The sequence below is a fragment of the Ctenopharyngodon idella genome, chromosome 6 (genome assembly GCF_019924925.1).
Source record: "Ctenopharyngodon idella isolate HZGC_01 chromosome 6, HZGC01, whole genome shotgun sequence".
Classification (NCBI taxonomy): Eukaryota; Metazoa; Chordata; class Actinopteri; order Cypriniformes; family Xenocyprididae; genus Ctenopharyngodon; species Ctenopharyngodon idella.
Genome location: NC_067225.1, coordinates 8,409,308 through 8,427,089, shown reverse-complemented (window position 1 = coordinate 8,427,089; position 17,782 = coordinate 8,409,308). Strand labels below are relative to the sequence as shown.

General features: G+C 36.8%; 2 protein-coding genes across 7 annotated transcripts in view; one reads left to right on the top strand and one right to left on the bottom strand.

Moving 5' to 3' along the window:
- The window catches only part of cobll1a (cordon-bleu WH2 repeat protein-like 1a), a 34,266-nt gene that overhangs the window by 13,134 nt on the left and 3,350 nt on the right, over positions 1 to 17,782 (bottom strand). The window lies entirely within an intron of this gene.
- scn1lab (sodium channel, voltage-gated, type I like, alpha b) overlaps positions 3,448 to 17,782 on the top strand; it is a 51,077-nt gene continuing 36,742 nt past the window's right edge. Inside the window, exons 1-5 of one of the 6 annotated variants that reach the window (XM_051896737.1) lie at positions 3,448 to 4,158; positions 9,756 to 10,078; positions 10,269 to 10,387; positions 12,289 to 12,378; positions 15,436 to 15,564. In XM_051896737.1, the coding sequence (XP_051752697.1) occupies positions 9,809 to 10,078; positions 10,269 to 10,387; positions 12,289 to 12,378; positions 15,436 to 15,564 (608 nt within the window). In that variant the 5' untranslated portion in view covers positions 3,448 to 4,158; positions 9,756 to 9,808. Of the gene's footprint in view, positions 4,159 to 4,239; positions 5,345 to 9,755; positions 10,079 to 10,268; positions 10,388 to 12,288; positions 12,379 to 15,435; positions 15,565 to 17,782 lie in introns of those variants that run through there. The other 5 variants (XM_051896733.1, XM_051896732.1, XM_051896736.1 and 2 more) reach the window with 5 other exon arrangements.

Below are 17,782 nucleotides of genomic sequence, written 5' to 3'. Positions count from 1 at the left end.
TTCTTTCTTCTGCTGAACACAAAAGAAGATATTTTGAAGAATATGGGTAACCCATAATATCCTTTTTTTCTCTCTCCATACTATGGAAGTCAATGGGGCCCATCAACTGTTTGGTTACCCATATTCTTTTGTGTTCAGCAGAAGAAAGAAATTCATACAGCTTTGGAACGACTTGAGGGTGAGTAAATGATGACAGAATTTTCATTTTTGGATGAACTATCCCTTTAATTGTTTGAGGGAAGCTGGTATTTGGGCATGAATGGATCAAGCTACTTGCATTTACATGTGCTCTTGTTAACACTAGTGCACTAGGAATCTTCAAGAACTTGTGGCGGCTAATCACATGAGGGATGAGTAATCAGATTATTGTGGTTGTCTGTTGTCTCAGAGTGTGTAAAGTCTCAGCTGCAGAAGTTGATTCATTTCAACACTTGCTTTCTCAGTAGGGCCACACAGAAGTGCAGTAATTTAGTTCTATCATGAGGGGAAAACATTTTTTTTTGTTTGTTTTGTAAGCACCAAAGGGGTTTCTACTTTCCACAGGGTCAAGGATTCATCACAGTAATTATGTAACATGTATGCTACAAAAATGCTCGAGTCATTTAAAGGACTGTGGATTCATTGTATCAAAGAAGGACACACACACACACACACACACACACACACACACAGTGAGATGCGCAAATATAGCCTTGTGTGTAGATGTGTTTACATTTCATGTCGATAACATGACCTTATTCCCCTCGCAGCAGGTCACAATGCCATCTCTCAGTAGACTGTTTATTTCACACATCCTCTGACCAGCGGCCAGCTCCACAAAGAAAAGTCAGACCTTGAATCTTTTCTCATGTGTCTGTTTGCATTTCAGTCCATGTGCCTATTCTGGCATCTGAACAGATATTCATGAACTTGTGTGTGTGTGTATTCAGTGTCAGAGGGGTGAGCAGAGATATTCAGCATGCCCATTCTAATGAAGGCATGTACGCCACACTTTAGTGCTAATGTAACTGTCTGGTGTGTGTTGGGACTAGCCTACTTACACTTTAGGGTATTTTATTTATTAGCAAATATAGCCCATTTAATCCAATAAAAAATATGACACTGTATTGTCAATTTGAAGAATCTCAAAAACAAATCAGTCTGCAGTTACATCACTTCATTTTTTACCATCATTTAAGTCACGTGATTTCAGTAAACGAAGCTTCGTTAAGTCATAAGTGTTTCAAAATTTCAATGGTTCACCACTGGGGGGCGTGACTTTGGCAGTTTGATACATGCTCTGAACCACTGATTCGAAACAAAAGATTCGTAAAGCTTCAAAGCTTCATGAAGCAGTGTTTTGAAATCACCCATCACTAGATATTGTTGAATAAAGTCGTTATTTTGTTTTTTTCTGCACATAAAGTATTCTCGTCACTTCATAACATTAAGGTTGTACCACTGTAGTCACATGAACTGTTTTAAAAACGTCTTTAGTAGCTTTCCGGGCATTGAAAGTGTTAATTATCTTGCTGGCAATACAGGCCTCACTGAGCCATCGGATTTTATCAAAAATATCTTAATTTGTGTTCTGAAGATGAACGAAGGTCTTACGGGTGTGGAACGACATGAGGGTGAGTAATTAATGACAAAAATTTCATTTTTGGGTGAACTAACCCTTTAAAGTAATCATGAAACAGAAGTTGCTACAGATCTTATGTAGCTCCGCCCCTTTTCAGCGCTGCACTCGTGTTCTGTCTTCCGGTTTGTATTTTTAACTATATGAAAGTAAGATCTTACGGATTTATGAATGAGCCGCTCGTTTTAAATTTTTCCCAGTCAACTGACATTTGTTATGACATCCGCTTCAAACATTAAAATGCTCATGATAACTTTCATTAACTCTACAAAAAGTAAATCCACTTCACTTTGACAGCGATGCCACAGAAATAGAGCCCTCGCCAGGAAACACGTCAGCAGAGAAGATAAATCATTTAAAATAAACACTGGAATATTCCATAAAATAAGAATTATCTAATTTAATTTCATGGCGACTTTAAAATGACATTCCATCACAGAATAATACTATTTCAAACAGCAAACACATCACATATTTAAAAATTGCACAGGGCCAAAGGTGCCCACATGAAAGAAACGACATAAACAAACAACTTTTACAGTAATTTTAAAATAACCTACTTTTAAACGGTTAACGATCATCTAAATGTCTATTTCTAAATGCGCACATCGTTTGCTTAGTCGACACTGGCTGATGAATGTAGGACCATTCACTAAACGTATTTATCGGTTTGTTCATCCGTTCGGCAGGGCAAACACTTCTGTCACAGCCAGCTGCTCCATTGAGAGAGTTTACCCGTGTTCTGCCGCTCGACGGGCTGGTGATCCTTCAGTACGCCCTATGCCTCGATGACAACCCGCGGGCGAGAGCGCTTAATGAGGGAAGCTCAGTGAATGTCAAAACCAGCGCGATGCGTCATGCATCACCACAGGCCCTGCGGAGGCGCGACGCGCTGGCACAGAGCAGTGCTGTAATGCAGTAAATCACCGATCTTTTCTGAGTGCTTATTTTTACGACTGAGACCATACAAATTTACCCGTGCATTCATCCATACTAAACATCTAATGAACATCCGAAAAGAACCCGATAAGTGTCTTAGCAATTAATAAAGTCCGCTTATGTGATAGGGAAGGTGTCGTAAGAAGCTGTACCATTCCCCTCTGTCGCCACCAGGGGGCGCCGGCGCATTATTTGGAGCAGCGTGCCTCTCCCATGCCTCAGGTGAAGTGTACGCCAGCAACCTCCTTCAAGCATGGATAAAGATTGTTCATTTTGACCGTGTCTGGTGAATTCGAGGATTTGAGGAATGAGCAACCTTAGTCCCTATACTATATAACACAATAATATTTACTGAACATGTAAAGTGCTGGATATCTGAAAGTGAAATGCAGAAATGTACAAATAATGTTAATATTTTTTAATATTGTCCAAAACTAGAAAGAACATAATATGACAGTTTTTTTTTTTTCTTGTGTGGTTCATTTAAATGTGGTACATTGTTTTATAGTACATTTAGGAAAAACAACAATGGGGAAATCAAATCATGTTTATAGTAATTTGCATAGAAACATGAGACAATACTATTTTGAGTGCAGAATAATTACATACATCACAGACACAAATCTAAAGTTTAAAAGTAATATTCAGAAGATACAGATTTAGATGTAGAAAGTAAATGTGTATGTTAATTATAAAGCTTTTGTAATATATGCATTCAAAATCTAAAAAGGATTTAATAGTTATCATTATCAGAATCTCAGTCTGTAAAGTCATGTCTTACAAACATTGTTTTTTTATAACAGTAGCATTTTAACTAAAGCAATTCAAACAAAATGTCTAAAAAGTACTAATCTTTAAATCTTTGAATAGACGTAAATTAGACAGTTATGCTGACATTTGACAAACACAGAGAAACCCAGGGCTAGTTATCACACATTTAATTCAGTAAATATTTCCAAGGGTAGATTTATTAAGTCAATTTCTAAATAGGCACATAAAAGACTTGTACTGTTGAGCATTTCCATCGTTACTGGCAAAGAAAAAAAGATAGGCCTACAGTTCAATGAAAACATGTCGACCTTCTGTGACAACATGCCCCAACTTGACATTTAAATGCCCTATTATAGCTTTCTCAGGTAAAAAACGAGACAAAAAAGGTGAAACATAAAGCAATTCACGAAACAACAATAATGTGAAAAATAATGCTATGTAAACAGCTTCACATATGTAGATATTTGTCCTCTGTGCATCCTCGTGTAATCTCTGTGTTTTCGTAACAGTCGTCGACCGGGGCCTCACGTGCAGGTTATGGCTATAGCTGTGCATTGACTCTGGAGTCGAGTCGTGAGGCTCGCGCACGCGTCACTCCCACCACCCAAGCCACCGATAACCGGAAGCGACTATCATCCGTGATATTTGGGCAGACGAACGACAGCTGAGAGCGCCTTTTAATGGATAAAAACATCGCCGCGTCTTTTCAATCCGTTTGACAACAACCGCGTTTTAGTGGGAGAAAAAACACAATAGAAGGAACTAACGGTAAAAACGAAGTTATTGGAACCCACCGTCATCCAGGTTCGAGCCTGACAGGCACTGCTATGGTAAGTAAAAGATCAATTCAGAAACGTCTAGAAAGGCCTGGCAAATAATACTAATATTTTGCCTTACAACTCAGCAGATACAATTGAGAGGACTAGGATTGTGAAAATATTAATGTATTGCTGTTATAAACAGGCCTATATTTACCTCAGAAATATATATTTGATTGTTAAAAGGCATTTGGTGATTAGGACTTAATGTCCAGATATGACGATGCATTCATTTAAAGGTCACCCCCTGGCTGCTCACATCAAAACAATGGGATTTTGATCAAATGACGTAAAACAAAATAATTAATCGTATCCATATTAAGATCATAGAGGCTGAGGCATATGTTTGCGCAGTAATTGGGATCATCCAGGCACATATAAGGAGTTTAAACGGGATTTGGATCGCTGGCATTATCGCTCTTTTAGCCATATCAGGGGTTTTACACGGGATTTGTGAATGTAGGAAAACTGGACAGATGTTTGGGTTTCTGTCCGCTGGTTGCCTATGGAGATGATGATGATGATGGTGGTGCTGAATCTATCAAAATTAGGGAGATGCTGCTTAAGCGAAGGACTGCAGTTGATTGTTTTAAGCTTAATAGAATAATAACTCTTGTTTTGAGGATTTCACTAGACGTTTGCATTTCCACCAAGCAGATTAATTATATTGATAATGATTGTCATTGAAAAGAGGAGCAAACACGACCCCCTCCTTCCCTCACATCTCCACACCCACCCACCGTCGCAAACTGGCAGTACACGAGAAGGGGTGAAAAACACAATCCGAAGACACCATTATGAGCCAATTTGCGGTGTTAATGTGAACCTTTATGCCTCCGAAACTCGTTTACGTTGGAGACATTTTTGGTCAGTGAAAAAAGGCACGCCCAGAGACGTTTTCTCTGTCGCCTAGACACCATTTAACCCTTTGGGTGGGTTTCTCGTTACGTGGAATTACATCAATCTCGGTTCCTCAGTCGGTGTCGTCAAGGTCGGAAATGTAGATGTGTTGTAGCCCCAGGCGGTGTTTTTGACATAAAGCTCTAGAAATGGCCGTGTAAATGGTACGTAACAGTCATGTTCGGAGTTCGTTGTGTTTTGGGTGGACCTTGAGCCTGCGGAATGGAAATAAACGGAGACGTCAACATGGCGACAGCTGCTTCGCCCCTGCGCTCGAGATGAATCCTCATCTATAAAGGTAGGGCCCTCAAGCTCACCTTGGGCTTCTGTCACCATTCAAGACAAAACATTAACATCATATTTCGATTAAAACCTTTTATTTGTTTAATGTGGGTCTTGTGAGGTGCTCAAATGTTTGACTTGTTGAAACAGTGTAGGCTACTTAGAAGAAAATGCTCCATTTTAGTCCATTTTGAACGTTGCTTGTGGTTTGAATTTTTTAGACATTTTAGTTTTATTATAAACAATAATATAAATCAATCAGTGAAATCCAAATCCTTAAAACAGACTGAAGTCGCTGAAAATAACTCTATTTTATTTGCATTTTAATGGCCTGTAAAATGCCAAATTTGCTATTAAATAAAATTAAATCCCCCGAATGACCTGCGTTCAATACGTAAGAGTCAACGTGACTCAAAAACTGTCATCAAGAATAGCACGCGAATATGACGGCGGTGGAGGAAGCGCGTGGCGGATGACCTGAACTGAGCCCAGGCGGAAGCGCGCGCGCACACCTGTGTTTCAGCACCATGGAGAGCAGCTGTTGCGAATCCCTATTATTCACGACGAAGCAGAACCATTTTAACGCACAGTTGAGGGAAATGTGTCAAATTCTTGACTAGAATACAGCAACACAGCCTATGGACATGTCACGTGTTGGTGTATTGTTTGAGTTTAGTGTGGAGGGTCACTTCCCCCCATCTGTCAGAAGTCATATACATACAGTCTTTATAACACATACATACAGTGTCTAAATATGTATGCATGACTGTCATGGTTTGAGGGACAATTCTGACACACTTCAGATGCCTAGGAATATTTTAATCCATCTCTGTGACATACTGTCAAGATCTTTCAGTATCCTAGTAAACTGGACTAGCATGCATGATCCACTGAGGTGACATATTTTACACTGATAATCTATTTAATGAGGCCTTGAATGAGTTTTCTCAATGGCAGTGTATTTAGGATGACCATGCATGTTTCTGAACTTTATTACGATACCAGAGGAGCTTCCTAAATTTCTCAGTGTTTGTTTTTTGACAGCTCATCAAAATCGTGAGGAGTAGTAGTGGTTTACCCAGGAGTGCTTACTGTACACTTAAATTGTGCCAATATCCCCAACCTCCTCTCTGAGGTTTGGTTTGACCCTGGAGACAGGGTTGGGAGTAATGGCACTCCAGAGGGTTGGCTCATTTTTGAAGGGGGGTTAAATAAATAGATCATTGGATGAGTGCTTGGATGGGTGGATGCATGGATGAGGGAGTTGTTTTTTTACTTCTGTCCTCAGAGGGAACAGGCTGAACTGGCTGGGTGACGGTAGGGAGAGAGAGAGACAAGTCACATTGCTCACTCACAGACCCACACGCAAACAATTGCTTGTCGAATATTAGTCACAGTTGCAAACTGAAATATAACCCAGAGCAGGCGAGGGCACCCTGGAATATTGTCTAGAAAACATTGTTAGTTCTGGACAGAAAAACAGCACTTTTCAAATGAATGCAGATCTTACTGCACCAAGAAACTGAGTCTATGCTTCTACTGAGTATATTGGTATACCTTTGTACTGTAAGTATTGATTTATTTGAGGTTTGCTTCATATTCCAGGCATGTCATTTTAATGCAGATTTGTATAAAGATGTTTGTTCTCAAACAGCTTTTCAGTGTGGTAGTTATTTGTGCAAAAGGGAAGAAGGTTTAGGTTATTTTTTTTTAAATGCATTTCATCTTTGTTTTCATCTTCATTCATTAAAAGTGCTTGATCTGGTGAGTTAAAAGATTTTTAGTACTACTGATTCTACTACTATGCTTTTTCAGTTGGATGAGGACTAAGAGTTTTGCATCGTGGGTGGTTTGGTTTGGAGCAGTGTCAACTGTTGTTTGTGTGAAAGAAATCCTAGTTCTAGAAAATTCTAGGAACTGCTATTGCATGTTAAATTAAAACAATGACTGTTTTATAGATGTTTTTTTTTTTACAACTGTCAACTGAAACGATTTTCTCCTAAAACTCCTAAAATGGTATTGCCTAAAAAAGGAAGAATGGAGCCTCATTTAAGCATACTGTAGATGGAGATGGGGTTGTAATTATGGCATCTTTAACATGGTTTAGAAACTTTAACAAGAATCTGGGCTTTATTTTTCAGAGTTGTCTTGAATCCACCATTTCGAATTGGAAAATTGTTTTGTTAAAGATTAGGGGTGTAACAGTACACAAACATGACGGTTCGGTACGTACCTCGGTAGTGAAGTCACAGTTCGGCACGGGTTCGGTACAGCAGCGGGGAGAAAACTAAACATAAAAATTGCTTTTTCTTTTTTTAAATAGTGGTTTATTGAACAAATTGTGTCTCTCTTTTTAAATAAATTCAATTATAATTAACATTTTCTTAAGGATAAAAAAAATCTATCTCAGCTAAAGCTGTAAATTATATACAGGGAGCCGTTTCTTGCACATTACTATAATATTAAAGGTTACAATTAACAACAGAGCACAAATTATTAAATTCATCAGCTATTTATTTTTAGATATAATAATCAACACTCAAATAAAAAAAAAAAACTTAAATTGCACAAAAGGCAGGTTTTGCATTAACTTCTAAATCTAATTATAAAATTATTACTTTTGAACTATAATTATTTACACAGTTACTGTCATAACTTGTTTTCATGACAAATTTATTTAAACATATATTAAATAATTAAGACGTGACTAACAAGTAAAGTAAATATAATGGATATATAAGCTAATATAGTGCATATATTTAGTGAAATGCTCCCTCTAGAGTTCATTTCTCTAGTGAACTAACATGCTGTGGACACTAAATGACTTGCCTGAGGTAAATGTAATGCTACATGAGATGTTATTATCAAGATGTTTTATTGATGTCTTTCCACAGTTGAAACACTGGTTGAGAGATTACATGCGTATTGTCTCTTCTTCTGTGCTTTTTCCAGTTTGCAAACAGCGTTGCATTACTGCGCACACCTCCTTCTGGACTGGAGTGTGAATCGCACGTGACTGACTGTATTCGTCGTCTAACTGCATGAGCCGAACCGTGACGTCCGTACTATAAGGTTCGGGACGAATACATGTACCGTTACACCCCTATTAAAGATGTATAAATCTAAATTGTTGGGGGATGGGGGATTGAATTTCATAATCCATTTTCAGCCAGATGAGTACTCAGGTGCCACTCACAGGAATGTTATTATCTCCGAAACTGGATTTTGGATTCCAGTGTGAGTTATGTGACATACAGTGTGTGTTACACAGTTAATAAATAAATGGACATAAAATATGTGAGAAAAAAAGGACATTAAACTATGCAATGTTCTGGTGGGTCAATTATACAGTTTAGTGGTCATTATAAAACAATATTTGACTGAGGAATTCAATGACTGACCAATCAGAATCAAGAACTGCAGATAGCCTTGTAATAAAATGTGGGATCTTTCACTAGCGATTTTAAAAATATTTTTGCAAGAAGTCTCTTATGCTCACAAAGGCTGCATTTATTTGATCAAAATACAGTAAAAAGAGTAATCTGAAATATAATTACAATTTAAAATAACTGTTTTAATATATTTTAAAATGTAATTTATTCCTGTGATGGCAAAGCTGAATTTTCAGCATCATTACTCCAGTGTCACATGATTCTTCAGAAATGATCCTAATATGCTGATTTGGTGCTCAAGAAACATTTCTTCTAACAGTACTGTGTAATATTTTTATAGATACCGTGATCATTTTTCTAAAGAACATTCTTAATGAAACTGCATTTATTTGAAATATATTTTTTTTAACAATGTAAAAGTCATTACTGTCTCTTTTGGTCAATTTAATGGATTCTGACGCCAAGCTTGTGATTCATAGTCATCTCTTTCTCTTCGTTTTGCTTTCTCCATCTCTATACCTCTTTCTTCTTTTTTGCCTCATATCTTACATATATGTCTCTATTCTTTGAGCCAGTGAATCTTGAAGGGGAGGGGGGATTCATAGGGGTCATGGAGCCTCTGGGACTGTAGCTGATTTGCTCTGAGTACACGCCCAGTTTGGCGCTCACAGGTCTGGCCACAGCACTCAGGGCAGCATGCCAGACTGGCTATTTATGCCTGGTGACCCGCAGGCATTGCTACCCTACTGTAACATACACAGAACTGGTACAACCATCCAGTTCTGTAAACACACACACACAAGCTGCATCTAATGTCACTGCATGAATATTAACAGCCTCTTTATTGGTAATAATTATGAAATCTTTTCCCGAGTCTCCAGTGTGATGCTGTTTGTTATGTAAATAAATTGACTTTGGTTAATTTAATATTTTTTAAACTGTCACAGATTGACTCAATTCATAAAAATTAAAGAATCGAATGATCAATCTTCTTTGCAACCACTGTGTATTGAACGTGTGATTTCCTTCCTTCAGCTCCCTGAGTGACCGGAGATTATCTGGTGCAGCTACCAGAGCAGGATGTCAATATGGCTGCTCAGCTGCTCGTTCCACCCGGACCTGACAGCTTCCGGCCCTTCTTGCCCGAGTCTCTCGCTGCTATCGAGCGCCGCATCGCAGAGGAGGCGGCCCAACGGCCCAAAGGCGAGAGACGGCCTGATGATGATGACGAAAACGGGCCCAAACCCAACACCGATTTGGAGGCGGGAAAATCCCTGCCCTTTATCTACGGAGACATTCCACCCAACATGGTGTCCGTCCCGCTGGAGGACCTGGACACCTACTACAGCAACCAAAAAGTATGTGAAAGAAGATTTTTAAAATGGAAACATTTAGCTTTGTGCTGCTTGTTATTTGACAACAGGTCTTCAGTCTGGTGTCAGAACGTGTATCATGCTATGTAGTTATATAACACCTTGTGAAACAGATTTGAAAAGTGATTGTCACAGGCTGTGCACTGTAACCACAATCCGTTTTTCTCTGCTTCAGACCTTTATAGTATTGAATCGTGGGAAGGCTATATTCCGCTTTAATGCTACGCCGGCCTTGTATATTTTGAGCCCTTTCAATCCATTGAGGAGAATCTCCATCAGGGTCCTGGTGCATTCATATCCTTTATCAGCTGAATGGATGTATGTAAGCATCTAAACAGGTTATAGATTAAAGCCTGTTCATATGAAGAACGATAACTATAATGACAAGTACATTAGCGCACATTGCAGTTATGTTGTCTGGCACTTTAAATGCTCAAACTCTTTAAAGTCTGGTGGATTCTGATTGGCTGTCACTAGCTACATTTACATGGACACTTTTTGTTTCAATCGGAATGAAAACAGACTTAATATTGATCTATTTCAGGTCCTAATTACGAGATGACGAGCACATGAACCGTTGTGTTGTGCTGCTTATATTTAACAAGCAGTAAAAATGCCCCTTCCCATCATTCCACATGCGCAGTACTTTCCAGTTTCAGTTTTAAATCCGATCAAGTGTTTACATGTCCTCTCGATCGGATTAGAAAAGGTTTAAACCCCCCCTTACAAACCTAATGAAATTTAATCAGATTTGGCTAATTCATTCCAATTGACGTGGTTACATGTGACATTTTCATTCCGACTGTGCTAGTAGTCCGATTACAATGGGATTATTAGGGTCCATGTAAAAGGAGCTATTGTTTTTATCGTTCATCAGCTGGGAAAAAATAATTTTGAAAGTGATTCCAATGATATAGTTTCTCTGTGCCTTTATCAATATAGATGTGGACAGTGCTATTCTTTTATATTTAGAATGATTTTTAGAATTATATCTTTATTGTTATCTTTATAGTTATAGTTTCTGGTGTGAATAGGCCTTTAGTCTTGTACAGCCAGACTGTCATGTGTAGCCTGTTTTGGTTTCGTTTTCCCTGTGTTCTGTTCCCGTTTTTGCCTGCCTGATTTGCGAGATAGTTTTCATGGTTCTTAATTAGTTAACACCTGTTCTGTTTCAGTTAATCATCCCCTGTGTATTTAAGCCCTCAATTGCCTGTTCCATTGTCCGGTCTTGTCAGTGTGTAACGTGGTTGTGGATTCTAGCTCCTGGGTTTTTCTGTTGGATTTATTAAAAGACTGTTTATTTTGTATTCCTTTTTTGTCTTTGTGCGTTCATATCAGCAACAGTATGTGACAAAAAATGAAACCAAAACAGTCTACACGTGATAGAGACTTTTTATTGCGACATTAATTCTGGTCCGTGTTAACAAGAACCAACATCTGACAATCTGACCAACATGTAAAGGGAACAAACTAAATTTGTTTTGTTTTTACATATACAGTTCAAAAGTTTGGGCTCTGTAAAATTTTGTAGTGTTTTTTTTTTTAAAGATGTCTCTTATGCTCACCAAGACTGCATTTATTTGATTTAAAAAACAGTAATATTGTGAAATATTACAATTTAAAATAAGTTTTCTATTTTAATATACATTAATGCAATTTATTCCTGTGATGCAAAGCCGAATTTTCAGCATCATTAGTGTCACATGATCCTTCAGAAATCATCCTAATATGCTGATTTGGTGCTCAAGAAATAATTCTTATTATTATCAATGCTGCTTCATACAGTATTTCTTTGGAAACTGTGATACATTTTTTTTTAAAGATTTCTTGATGAATAGATCAAAGAGTTGATAAATTTTGTGACAATTTAAAAGTATTTACTGTCACTTTTGATCAATTTAATGCATCCTTACTGAATTAAAGTATCAATTTTGTAAAAAATAAATCTTACTGACCCCAAACTTTTGAGTGGTATTGTACATACAGCAGAATTAGAGTTCTGCTTCTGTAAATTTAATTTGTAAGTGCCTCAAACATAACTTTTGATATCTTTCATATATTTGGCAAATTCAGTGATTAATTCTTTCCTACAGGCATTGAACCTTTTGCCTATGTCATTTGAGGCTGAGATTTGGTCTGGTTGTGTATATGTATTTGTGTGTTTTCTTTGTGTATATTCCTTGACTTCTGCTTACGCTGTTCAGTTTTGTGATCATGTGCACAATCTTGACCAACTGCGCCTTCATGACCCTCAGCAATCCCCCGGACTGGGCCAAGAACGTGGAGTAAGTCACATCTTATGCATAGATTTTTAGAAAGTTTACAATCTAACCTGATTAACAGTTGTTAAATACCCCAATAAATCAAAATTTTAGTTTTGTGGCTTTTAGTCCATTTATGTTAGCATTTGGACCATCTCTGTCCTAGTGTACTCCTAAATGTTGACAACATTATCAATATTCTGGAGCAATGGTCTTAACATATTGACGATCTTCTATGCACTTGAATGGGCGAATTTTTGTCCAATAAAATGCTCTGTAAGATGTGTCATATCCCCCTAATTTATATATTTATATATGATATATATAGGCAATTTTGGAGAGGCTATCAATAGCAAGCTAGCTTTGAAAGCATAAGATGGTCCCACCCTCCCTTCACAGCACTACCCAAAGCCACACCTCCTCCAAAACACATGAACGCGCACAGCCAGAGCAGAGTCTGCAAAGCGTTTTGAGAGACGGCGTTAAATTACCTTTTGTCTCAAAGCACATAAAATTATAATAATAATGAATGTAAACAACTTACAGAGCTCTTACTTGTACCGCCTGACTGCTGAAGATTAATTTCGCCGTTGATAGTGTTGACATAGAAACGCATAAATCCGAGTCTGAGGACGCGAACAGCTTCGAATGTAGAAAGTCACAGGTTGCCATCTTGTAATTACAGTTAGAACATATATACATACAACATGGTTAAGGAGGAACTGTAAAATGTGGCTGCTGTTTGTTTGCTTCCAATTACTGCATTCGGACTTCTCTTCGACAGAAGATATATGTACATGTTTTAATATTTAGACCACTTCTATTATTTATTGCTATTAGGATGTGAAGAGAGTTTCAACCAGAATAACAAAAAAGTGTTTATGAAAAACATTGCCTACCCTACCTTGAAATACCAGCTGTTACTGAATAACAATGGAATAGAAAAAAGAAAAAGAAAAACTAAAAAAAAAAGAAGACTAATACTGAAGACTAATATATATTCTACTATAATATAGGCTATATTTCAAGTTTTCTAAAGCCATACAATAACTTTGTGTGAGGAAGTGACTGAAAATAGTCATTATTCACAGGTAATCTTGATGATTCAAGAACTGCTGTGACCGGATCATTGAGTCAGTGATATTTCAAACAAATCTCTTGGTCCAATTTTTAATTTTAGAATTGAATGATCAATCTTCTTTGCAACCACTGTGTATTGAACGTGTGATTTCCTTCCTTCAGCTCCCAGAGTGACCGGAGATTATCTGGTGCAGCTATAAAAATAAATTTTTATACAAATATCTTACTGCAGTGGAAGATTTCCAGGGAAGTAACACACCCATTGTGTGCCCCATCAGACTGAGAACGAGAGTGTAAACAAAACATACATTGAGAAGTATGTCTGAAGGAGAGGACCACTTACAGAATATAATAATCGTTTAATAATGTCTTCGCGTACTCATGACCTGCCACAACAAATGTGAAGCATGCAAGACTGATGAAACAAATTCACAAGTTAAATTAAGAAAAATCATGCTGCCAAGTTTGGATTTCTGAGTTATTATCCGTTATTAGTTCATTTTTGTTTTCGTCCCCATGCAGCGATATTTAATGCATATGCGAGAATATTTGGAGAATATACACTGTGCTGTAACTTGCCTTTTGTTTATTATGTGTTATGTAAGAGATAATGTACAGTCAGCAACAAAATCTACCCTGACAGGGTGCAACAATATTACAGTAATATTAATATGGTAACACTCTTGATTTTAATAATGTATTAGTATATGTTGAAATTAACATTAATAAAGATTAATAAATGCTGTAGAAGTGCAGTTCACTATTAGTTCATGTTAACTAGTTAACTAATGAACCTTATTTTAAAGTGTTACAATTAATACTAAACTGAAGTTCTCTGAAATCTTTTTTCAATGCAGTCATTAAATGAAACGCAAGATGGCACCAATTGCATTTGTATGAAACATGATTCAGCATTGCCATGGACAACAGTGAATATGTCTGTCTACTAAATGCTGCGATTGACCAATCAAAATCACATATTATAGAGAGCCATGTAATAAATGCCATTTAGTTGTTAAATTAATTATCATGCTTAATATAAAGATGGGTATTGTTCCCTTATTAATAATAGGCTTAATTTATGTTAATCATTAAATCATCTGCATATTATAAATCATAATTTATTTGTGGATTAATTTAAATGTTCATTTAATTTCTTAAATGTTCAAGATTCTTGTCTTTTTTATTTCAATTTTTCATTTTTTTTTAAATGTCATTTGGTTTTTAAGAAATAACTAAAACAACATTAAAAACTGCAATAAAGTTTCGTGGTACTATAAAACTCTGAAAATAAAACTGAATTAGTTAAGCAGATTGCTTAAAGTTATAAAATGATGAAACCGCGCATGACATCGACCATTCTAAATGCGCCGCTCAAGTTAAAATTAAAAGTTCAACTTTTAAAAAACATGTCTCTAAACCTTGTGTTTTTTTTTTTTTGTTTGGTTTTTTTTGTTCCACTGACTTGTGTTTTAACCGCAAAAATGTGCTTTGTGTGCATGGCCCCTTATGCTTTTAATGTTCTTATTTCTCTTCTTAAGGCCAATTCGCACTGCACCAACAGACAGCAACAGACACTCTGTCGGGTTTTGTCAGATCAGTATGTTACCCGTGTCGGTGTCTGTCAGCGTTGGTCAGCGCTTGTTTTCGCCGATTGAACATGTTGAATCTGCATTTGTCGGGTCTTGGAATGTCTGAGAAATGGCACACTGTAATCTGGTTGGCATCTGTCGGTGCAGTGTGAATTGGCCTTTAGACATTTCTCTTTTTTGTTTCATGTTAAAAGATTTAAGAGTAAGTAAATAATTTTTACTTACTGTAAGTCTATTAGTATTCCTTGCCCCAAAGTTCTTTTTCAAAAGGAAATTCGTCAACGCCGGAAATAAAATAGCATTTGACAAATCATTACATGGGGTCTTTAACACTTGATTGTTTTAATTTCATATTTCATTGTTCTTAATTTTTTTGAACGGTGGTGAAGATTTGTTTGTGTGCATTCAGGTACACGTTCACAGGGATCTACACCTTCGAGTCCCTGATTAAGATCCTGGCACGGGGCTTCTGCGTGGGGAAGTTCACTTTCCTGCGAGACCCCTGGAACTGGCTGGATTTCAGTGTCATTCTGATGGCGTGAGTATTTCTGAGGACAACTGCCTCTAATGCATATTAATTTGTATTAGAGCTGCATGATTCTGGATAAATTGAAAATCACATTTTTTTTGGTTTAAAATAGAGATCACGATTCTCCCACGATTCTGAATAGACAACTAAACAAAATAACATATCATTTACTAGAGTTTCTGACAAAATGTTAATCGCTGCATACTATTTAAAATATACAGTGGCAAGAAAAAATATGTGAACCACTTGCAGAATCTGCGAAAATGTTAATAATTTTAACAAAATAAAGGAGATAATACAAAATGCATGTTATTTTTTATTTAGTACTGTCCTGAGTAAGATATTTTACATAAAAGATGTTTACATATAATCCACAAGACAAAAAACCCCATTCATAAGTATGTGAACCATTGATTCTTAATACTGTGTGTGGTTACCTGAATGATCTACGACTGTTTTTTTGTTTTGTGATGGTTGTTCATGAGTCCCTTGTTTGTCCTGAGCAGTTAAACTGAGCTCTGTTCTTCAGAAAAATCCTCCAGGTCCTGCAGATTCTTCAGTTTTCCGGCATTTTTTGCATATTTGAACCCTTTACAACAGTGACTGAATGATTTTGAGATCCGTCTTTTCACACTGAGGACAACTGAGGGACTCAAACACAACTATTAAAAAAGGTTTAAACATTCACTGATGCTCCAGAAAAAAACATGATGCATTAATAGATGGGGGGTGAAAACATTTGGAATTTGAAGATCAAGGTAAATTGTATTTAATTTGTCTTCTGGGAAACATGCAAGTATCTTCTGTTGCTTCCGAAGGGCAGTACTAAATGAAAAAATATGATATTCAAGTGAAATAAGAAAAATTTGGACCTTTTCATCCTGTTCAAAAGTTTTCACCCCTGACTCTTAATGCATCGTGTTTCCTTCTGGAGCATCAGTGAATGTTTGAACCTTTTTTAATAGTTGTGTTTGAGTCCCTCAGTTGTCCTCCATGTGAAAAGATGGATCTCAAAATCATTCAGTCACTGCTGTAAAGGGTTCAAATATGCAAAAGATGCTGGAAAACTGAAGAATTTTTGGGACCTGGAGATTTTTCTGAAGAACAGAGCTCAGTTTAACTGCTCAGAACAAACAAGGGACTCATCAACAACCATCACAAAACAAAAAAACAGTCATAGATCATCCAGGTAACCACACACAGTATTAAGAATCAGTGGTTCACATACTTATGAATGGGGTCATTTTAATAAATTTTTTTGTCTTATGGATTATATGTAAACATCTTTTATGTAAAATATCTTACTCAGGACAGTACTAAATAAAAAATAACATGCATTTTGTATTATCTCCTTTATTTTGTTAAAATTATTAACATTTTCACAGATTCTGCAAGTGGTTCACATACTTTTTCTTGCCACTGTAATTAATAAGCAAATTAATTTAAATGAATTATTGTTTTTAAAGAATCGGTTTGAATGAATGATTCAATGACTCACTCAAAAAGACTTCACTTGTTTCATTACTGGATGAATCAGCATTTTTGAACAAATCTCTTGAATGTACGGAGCCCCGCACATGACATGCAGGAAAAAAAATAGGCTAAACTGTGCGCAAGATTTACTAATTCGTTCCCTTGATTTATAAAAAGTGCGCACAATTTACTAATTAGTAAATCCTGTGCATGATTTACTTTTTTTCTTGCATGTCATGTGCGGGGTTCCGTGATTCAATGACAAATACATTTTTTAACAGTCACTTGTCGCCACCTACTGGTGTAACAATGATATTTATGTAATCTTTGTTTGAAGCATCAAGTTACTTTCAAAAGGTGATTTGCTTTATTTTGAGCACTACTGTAGACTTCAGTATAAACTTAAACTATAAACTTTTATCCCAGTAATTCATTTGAGTTTTTGTAAGACAGAATTAATAATACTGTGTGGTTGAAAAGACTGTTTCATACCTATGCCTATACACTGCTCTCTCTGGGTCAGCGGCAGCGCCAGCACAGATTTGAATGTTCCGCTGTGATCGTACATAATAGACATCATTTAGGAATAAGATTGCGTGGGCCTTTGAATCGAGATTGTGATATTTTAACGATTAATCCTGCAGCTCTATTTTTTAAAAACATAAGAGAAATGAGACTGTACACTGTTTTCCCTGAACTGTTAATGAGAGTTTGCTCAGATAGTTTTGGACACATTGATGAAGGAAAGCTGGTG